This window comes from Henckelia pumila, chromosome 2 (genome assembly GCF_033568475.1).
Source record: "Henckelia pumila isolate YLH828 chromosome 2, ASM3356847v2, whole genome shotgun sequence".
NCBI lineage: Eukaryota > Viridiplantae > Streptophyta > Magnoliopsida > Lamiales > Gesneriaceae > Henckelia > Henckelia pumila.
Genome location: NC_133121.1, coordinates 191273570 through 191282600, shown reverse-complemented (window position 1 = coordinate 191282600; position 9031 = coordinate 191273570). Strand labels below are relative to the sequence as shown.

General features: G+C 35.0%; 1 protein-coding gene across 1 annotated transcript; it reads left to right on the top strand.

Moving 5' to 3' along the window:
* The first annotated feature begins 538 nt into the window (after positions 1-538).
* On the top strand, positions 539-4307 carry LOC140879971 (protein OBERON 3). The gene is made up of 2 exons (XM_073283974.1): positions 539-2554; positions 3607-4307. The coding sequence occupies exons 1-2, from the start codon at positions 751-753 to the stop codon at positions 4161-4163; spliced, it is 2361 nt and encodes a 786-aa protein (XP_073140075.1). The 5' UTR covers positions 539-750; the 3' UTR covers positions 4164-4307.
* The last annotated feature ends 4724 nt before the right edge of the window (positions 4308-9031 follow it).

The following is a 9031-nucleotide window of genomic DNA, read 5'->3' as shown; positions in this document are numbered from 1 at the left end:
ATCAAATATTGAATTTAAATTAATATATTATTTTTAATAAATAATATTAAAATTTTATTAATTTTAAAAATTTAAAATGATAATCTTATTATCTTATTTAAAATTTAATTAATCAAATCAAATCAAACAAACTATTCTTTATGTATCAAACCACATACTATATTAATTATAATTATTTATTTAATTTTTTATTATATGAGATTATTTATTTTTATATTATTATTATTATTATTCTATTTTTAACTTAAAATCTACCAAATTTATCATTAAAATATTACTCATGTATTAATTTGAAATCTACCCTTAAAATGATAGAAAAAGAATAATAAAAGATATATGTGTCATCCCAGGTTTTATATTAATTTTCATTCCACCAACAAAAAAAAGTCAACTAAGCAGGACAACTCCACTAGGAAACATTTGTATCACGGCAAGTGTGTTAATTTGACCTGATCCAGGGGTATTCTCGTCATTTCAGTCTCCGCTTGGCTAACTTACGCGTTAAAGACAAGACTTTGAAGAAGGGGAAAAAGAATTAAGCCGTTGTGAAATCACAAAATATACACAAACCAGAGAGAGAGAGAGAGAGAGAGAGTGGCCGTGGAGTCCAAAGCTCGAAACTTTGAGTCGAATCTCGTGAGATTCTCTCCAGTTTCGCGTCTGCTGTTGCTCTAGATTATCCGTGTGTGTGTGTGTATGTTATCAGCTTTGGGTTATTGATTTTGAGCTGTTTATTGAAGGTTGACCGTGATGAGGGAAGATGGCAGAAATAAGGTGAGCCCAGATGAGAAAATGGAGTTTCAAGAAAAGGGTATTGATTTTCTTGGAGGAAATCGCTCTGGTGGGTTCGATGAAAGGGGTAAAAGGATTGGAAGCTCCGGGTTTCAGGAGCTGACTCTTAGCTACCTCTGCGAGAGCTCCAAACTGGGGTTGCCTGAGAGTGATATCTCGGGGAACAATTTGCTTAATTCGTTGGAGAAATTGAGTTCTGGATTAAAGGGGAAGGAGATTCAGGGTCAGATCGAGGGGGGTGGTGGTATTTGGGTGGAAAGAGATTTTCTTCAGTTGAATGATAACAGAGGTAGTTCATCTAAAAGGGAGGCCGAAAATGGGGAAACAGTGGGAGAAAATAGGGAGAAGAAGGCTAAGGTTGAGTCTTTGGATCTTTCTTTGGCACTTCCGGAAGTTTCCCAGTTCAATACTGGGTCTAATCGTGTTCAGCATGGGGATTTTCCGTCCCGGCTCGGGCCTATTAGGAGTGTGCAGTCTGTCGGGCCGTCGTTTAATAATGCACAGACGACGTACTCGCTATCGTGCTCGTATTCGCACGCGGTGTCGCATAACCCGAGTTGCTCGCTCACGATGAACTCGACTGAGAACAATGAGTACTCGATGGGGAGTCATCGGAGGGAGGGTGATCAGATTTGGAATTGTGGGGAGGGGACTAATGGGTCGGTGCATAGCCGGTTTAGGCCGATTGGAGATGGGACTGTTGCATTGTCCAATCATGGCTGTGATGGAGGTTTAGGGATGGGGAATCGTGGTGGGTTCAATAAGGATTCACTGAATAATAGTTTTTATAGGACGAAAAGCTCGGAGAATCTTTCGTTTTATCCTTCGGAATTACCGGCCAGGCCGAGAATGGACGGCCAGTCTGGAGATTCGAGAGGGAGGGGTTTGGAGAATTTGAGGGACTCGGAGGTTGGGAAAGAGCGTAAGCGTTCTCGGCCTGAGAGAATACTTAGGGAAATTGTATCAGAGTCTATTCCTGTCATGGCTCAGATAATTCAGGAGCTTACAGATGAAACACTTGAGTCTACTAAAGAAAACTTGAAGAATATCATTGCTAATCCAGAAAAGAAAGATGAATTGGTCGGCCTCCAGAAGAGACTCGAGAGGCGGTCTGATCTTACCAAGGAGACTCTCTCCAAGTGCCAAAAGAGCCATCTTGAAATTCTGGTTGCTATAAAGATGGGGCTTGGAAGCTTTCTGAATGGAAGGAACGGGCTTACGACTTCAGAATTAGTGGATATTTACATTCTAGAAAGGTGCCGAAACATCAATTGCAAGAGATTATTGCCTGTAGATGACTGTGACTGCAAGATTTGCTCTACGAAGAAGGGATTCTGCAGTGAGTGTATGTGTCCTGTATGTTTGAACTTCGACTGCGCCAACAACACTTGCGGTTGGGTTGGCTGCGACGTCTGTTCACACTGGTGCCATGCCGCCTGTGGACTTCAAAGGAATATCATTAAACCTGGACCTAGTTTGAAGGGGCTTTTGGGGAAAACCGAGATGCAATTTTACTGCCTTGGATGTGACCATGCTTCTGAGATGTTTGGATTCATTAAGGAGGCCTTTGTGTCATGTGCCAAGAACTGGAGTGTTGGAACACTGATAAAGGAGCTCGACTGTGTGAGCAAAATCTTTCAGGGAAGCGAAGATCGGAAGGGCAAGGAACTTCATTTCGCGGCAAATGAGATGCTCTCGAAACTTGAGAACAAAGCATTAGGTCCTTCCGATGTTTGCAATCTCATGTTCCAGTTTTTCGACTGTAAGTTTATGAATAGACTCTCTTAACTTCTTCCAGTGTGTTACTAGCTAACAATATGCTGGTTTGCTTGCCCATTAATTTCTCCTTTTTCTGATGCAATGGGCCACAAACATGTCTGGTATATTGGCTTGTTAAAATTGACTTGAGTCGAATGTTAGATATGTTTGACCTGGAAATCAGGTCCAGGACAGGCATGTTAGGTGATGATGATGACACTGTACATATGTTCATTTTCGGGTAGTTTCTGATCGCTATTAGATTCGAGCTTTTTAACTTCATTGACGAAAACTAGAAAATTTATTGGGTTGTGACACATTCAGCTTTAAAATTTTGTGATTCTACATAAAAATAGCGCGAATAGACATTAAAGTGCTGTATCATATATTTTGAATTGATACCAATAGTAATATGGTTGGCATAATAGAATTGCGAGAAGATAGAATTGGTAGATTTCGTCCGCCCAAAGAATCTTCTTAATGTTAATCGACTTGCTGAATAAAAAGTTCAATGCAAAAAGCACAAATCCGTTTGTTTCGCCCTTTTAGTCATTTAAATTAAATTGATGGGCATTGGGGTCTCTTGTTGCTTTTAACAGTTTGTCTGGTGTCGCGTACTCTATAACACTCCAGGCAGAAACTGTGCCACATATCAGTAGTTGTTGGCATGTTGTCATCCGAAACACGAGTCAGAACATATTATTAGTAGTTGGTGAAATTTTTCTAAGTTGAAACATGAGTCAGAAATAACACTACATCATTGTAAATTGAACTCGTGAGGGGCTTTTGTAGAAAATTTAATTCGATGGACTAAAAACTCAAGATTGGTTTGTGAATGATGCTTCACATGCGACCTTTCTTGAATTCGAGATAGTTTGTAAGCCGAATGTGGTGTTTCTATAATTTTTAGGTGTGAGAAGTCTATAAATTATATATATATGTTGCGAAGTGGGGATTTTTTTCTGATTGTTTGCTTGTTCTACTCGGACATTGCTTTAATTTTAATAGCAGCAAAGCCATTTGCGTCTTTGAAAATTTGTCCTCTCTGATTTGCAGATGCGGATGGTTTGTCGGACTTGGGCGTTTCTCCAGTGCCTACAAAAGCTTCGAATAGTCAACAGTGTTTCGAAAAAGCTGCTTCCTCTCATCCACAATCCAATTCTCTCAGTCCAAAGACACCCTTCTACAACATGAATGCCTCAAGTGGACAACACGAATTAAGACCAATTGATCCCTGCGAAAACATGGCAATCCAGGATGAATGGTCCGTCAAGCCTGTGAAAAAGGGCGGTGTGGAAAGCCTTGAGAATCTGGTAAAAATGAAAGAAGCTGAAGCAAGAATGTTCCAGAACCGAGCGGATGAGGCGCTGGGAGAGGTGGAGAGTTTGAGGCAAATAATGAGGATCAAAACCGAGAAACTGGAAGAGGACTACGCATCTCAGCTCGCGAAACTCCAAGTACCGGAGACAGAGGAAAGGAAAAGGAAGAAACTGGAGGAGCTCAAAGAATTGGAGAATTCGCATTACGATTACTATAAAATGAAGATAAGAATGCAGTCTGAGATTTCAGGATTGTTAAAGAGAATGGAAGCTACAAAGCAACAGCTTGTGTAACTTTTTTTTTTTTTTTTTCCCTTTTTATTTTTTGGTTCAAATAGTTAATACTTTGCTTGACTTGGGAAATGTATGGTGTTGGATTGGTTATTTAAATATCTAAATTTTGAATACTTTGTTGATCATCATCATCAAATGTTCTGCATCAAATTTGCAAATATTATTTTTAATAAATTATTGAGTTTCATTTGAAATTTGTTACTCTGTTACTCTCTGCGTGTTTTCTTATCTTTAAAGTTTAATCATTTCAAGAAATAATGATAAATTAAGTATTTATGTTATTATTCTTCAAAAAAAAAAATATTTATGTTATTATCTTACATAAATGATAAAACTTATTAAAATAGAAATACGTGTAAAATATTCATTTTAGTCTTGTATATATTTTCAGGAGGTGATATTTTTAGTATTGTATCTTTTGTGGAATCAATTATATAGATTTCTGACTATATTCTGATAATCTGATGATCAATTTTTGTTTTTCTCATCAAATCATATAATTAAATTATTAGTGTCGTTGTTATTTATTTATAATTTATTTGTTTAAAAAAATCATTACTGATGACTGATGTACACGTGTTTAACAACATAATTATAAAAATGTAACAATAATATTAGTCATTTAATTATATGATATTAGATGATTTTTTTTTTTTGAGCCAGTTTTTTTTTTGAGCCAGTATATTAGATGATTGATTCAGCGAAAGATGTGAAACTAAAATTACACTCTAATACACACATATAAAATCGACATTTTACATGAAAATATGACATGAGCTAATTTACTTTAACATAAATATATGATACAAGTAGATGACAACATTTTTGTTTTTATTTTTTAAAAATATAATTACAAAGATAATTATTTATTTTTTTTATTCTATGAATGAATAATTTAAAATATTAATTAAATAAATATTTAAAAAACCCTCTGCAATGCAACTCAAGAGGGCTTCGAGATTGATGCGTTGAAAGAAATCGGAATTGCTTCTACTGTTCCATACGCTGCACCCAAAAATAAAGGGCTTCAGAATGTTCATGGAAACAATTCTCCAAATAAGAACAGTGCAAGACTCCAACAAAAAAAAAAAAAAGAGTTTCTTAAGATAGTTTTACACCAAAAAAAAAAGTAGAGCTTGAAACAAAGGTATTCCTAGAAGATGTCAAGAAAATATCAACAAAAATTACAATGTAGATCCTTTGGCATGTTGGAAAAGAAGCCAACTTCAAGCTAGCCTTAAAATTAAGGAATACAAAAAATATGAGTTTGTTAAATATAAGCATATCCCAATAAACTTAATTGACGATATGCAGATTATTATTAAGGATATTTTGGACCTTGGATTAATCAAAGTAGAGGTATCACTATACAGCAGTCCAAACTTTTTGGTAAGAATTTACGGCGAAATCAATAGAAATAAATCTAGGTTAGTCATTAATTACCAAGAAATAAATAAAATCTAGGAATTTGATGGGTATTTCATACCAAGTAGATATTATTTAATCAGTTGTATACGAAATATAAATTTATTCTTTAAATTTGACTATAAGTCTGGATTCTATCAGATTCGGATGAAAGAAGAAAAAGAAAACAATTCACAGCTTTCTCCATACCACAAGCTCATTATATTTGAGAAGTATCGATCACCAATGAGATTGGCTAATACACCTCAAATATTTCAACAAAATAAATGGATAATTTGTTTAAAGATTATCTTGATTTTATGTTTGTCCATATTGATGATATTTTAATAGCATGTAAAAATATAAATGAACATGCTAAACATTTAAAGATTTTATCTAAAGTTTGTACAAAAGAAAGATTGGTTTTGTCTGAAAAGAAGCAAGTCATTGCTAAAAGAAAAATTGAATTTGTTGGAGTATAATTAGAAACATATTATAAAAAAGGTGCAGAATTTCCGGAGAATCTCAAAGATAAGAAGCAATTCCGAAGCTTCTTAGGAGTGGTTAATTTTGTATGGACAAAAGATCACTATAGAGGCCTTAGTCAATTAAATGAGATTTGCAAGAATCTCCCAAAAATGGTTATACCTCAAGATGAAGATGAATTGCTGTTATAAACAGATATCAGTGACTATTGGTGATAGTCCTTACAAAGCTAACACTGGAAGGGGGACAATCATGCTGATACTGCAGTGGTCTATTATCAGATGCAGAGACAACAAGATGACATATAAATGAAAATGAAATCTTTGCAGCAAAAAAACTTTTGAAAAATGACCATTATTTTTACTTGCAAAGAAATTCACTTTGAAAGTTGATAATACATAGGTTAAAGCTTTCTTAAAGAATAAAATCGAATATGAACAAGAAAAGGCTATGATATTAAGATGACAAGGTTTATGTCAAAAATATTTTTGGATATTGTTATTATCAAATCTCATGAAAACATTCTTGCAGGTTTTTTACAAGATATGGATAGCGATCATGTCGATGTCATCATGAAAATGTAGAGGCATTTGAGATAACACCTTGAAACGTTTCAAAACGAGTTCAATAAGCTTGTCTGAAAAGCAGAAGTTGCGGGTAGGCTACAACAGTTGATAAGAGCACCGTCTCTAATCGAATCACGGGATGCTTAAACTTACACTCAGTTTTTGTCTATGTTACAAAAACCGATCATCCAGGCTATTGAGAAACTACTGGTTTCCCAAAATGAGAGTTTTCGAGTATAGGTATCTATACCTGAAGAAGGGGATACAAGTTCCCTAGCACAAGTGCTAAGTCGGGATCATTTTTCGGTGAGTCAGTGATCGAGCTTTTCTTGAACTGTAAGAATCTAGAAAATAAATATGGCTTTCATGCTCGAAATAATCGCAAGTACACGATTCAAGTTATAATATAATGTATGAGTACGAGTATCGTCCACAGAGACTGTTTTGCATAATTTTTACTTTAATATTCTCCTCTAGCAACCTTCACGAAAATTGAGTTTTGATTATACTAAACTACTATTTGCAAAGAAATAATTAAATGCTAGATCAATAAAAATCATGAATAACTCTTCAAAGAATTAAATTCAAATATTTAATGAAGATGTTGAGATTTCGGTTCACCTTCCCCTATTTGACTCCGATAATCAATTCCAACAATTGACTCATTTTTTGACAAGATTCCCTAATTTATTAACACACTCTTTCAAGTTATGCTAAACTAATTCAATACTATGAAATAATTAAATATCTTCAATTATTTATCACAGATGATTGCATGAATGTTTCTTGGAATCTCTTAGTTTTCGATCTATTGGACTATTACTATCAACATATATCCAATTTCATATGTCTATGTAAATTGTAGATCCATGAATTATGTTATTTGTTCATATCATGAATTTTTCTTTCGAAATATATTACAATATAAAATATTGAAGAAGTTAGCTATGCTTCAACGTACAATTCGAATCAAACCAATAACATAATTAAACACTTGTCAAGAGTTGAAAATCAATATTCAAGAGTCAAAAGTTGGGGTTGTATTCCCTAAATCCCAACAAAATAAGTTTAGCTATGCATAGAATCCATAACATACATCAAAATCCAGAATTTATACTTAGAATTAACTAGAAGAAGTTTTTGAACAATAATGAACGCTTCACGCTAGTTCGTCGCTTCTCTTCACTTCGTCTCTCGCCTTCCCTGATTGCAGCCGTCAGAAGTTCCTTTGTAACCCTATTCCTCGACTCTTTTATTTGACAAGAGTCCCCAACTTTCATCTTTCCTTCTTTAATTTCCAAAATAAAATTTCCTTTTTAATCCTCCGTATTGCGCCTAGGCGAAAAAACTTATGTCCCAGCTTTCTTTTTCTATCATATCGCCTATCTCACAATCGTGGCAGTGGCTCAAGATCAACCACATATCTTCTTCAAACACGCGCCTTCGAATCATGGAATCTGCACAAATTTTAAACAAAATTGGTTCCTCCCAAAATAATATTTCACGTCCGATAAGAATTTCTTTCGTTGGTGAAATGATAAATTTGGTAGAAGTGTGTCTGTGACAAGATAATTAGATTAGCAAAATTTGCATATCATTAAGTGTGAATAATTGCTCATCCGGAAACCAATCATCTATGTCACCCTCTTTATTTTCATTTTCCTCACTCATGTATTCAAGCCTAGAAAAGTTATCAGCCACCACATTCTCTACACCTTTCTTGTCTTTTATTTCTAAATCAAATTATTCCAGCAATTAAAATCCACTAAATCAATCTAGGCTAAGCATCCTTCTTAGCAAGCAAAAATTTTAATGCTGAGTGATCGGTGTACACAATGACCTTTGATAAAAAGAAAGGTAAGAATGAAACTTATCAAACATGAATACTATAGCGAGTAATTCTTTTTTGGTAGTGGCATACTTCAGTTGAACTTCATCTAAAGTTTTACTTGCATAGTAAATAGTATGGAATACCTTGTTTTCCCTCTGACCCAAGACAATACCTACAGCTGTATCACTAGCATCACACATTACCTCGATAGGCAGATCCTAGTCAGGGGCCACCAAGACAGGAGCTTTCACTAATCGCTCTTACAGTACCTCGAATGCCTGCACACGATTAGAGTTGAAATAAAAAGGCATATCTTTCATCAATAAAGAAGAAAAGGGCTTAGAAATTTTTGAAAAATCTTTAATAAATCACCGATAAAAATCAGCGTGCCCTAAGAAACTCCTAACTCCCTTTATGGAATTCGGTGGAGGTAAATTTTTTATGACCTCCACCTTCGCTCTATCTACTTCAATTCCCTGTTCAGAAATTTTGTGCCCAAGCACTATACCTTCCTGCACCATAAAATGATACGTCTCCCAATTTAATACCAGGTTAGTCTCCTCATACCGCAACCGCAACAA

Excerpts from the sequence above, each read along its gene's own strand:
- LOC140879971 (XM_073283974.1), top strand. The coding sequence starts at position 751 with ATGAGGGAAGATGGCAGAAATAAGGTGAGCCCAGATGAGAAAATGGAG. Across the intron at positions 2,555-3,606 it reads CATGTTCCAGTTTTTCGACT|ATGCGGATGGTTTGTCGGAC; the intron begins GTAAGTTTATGA and ends TCTGATTTGCAG.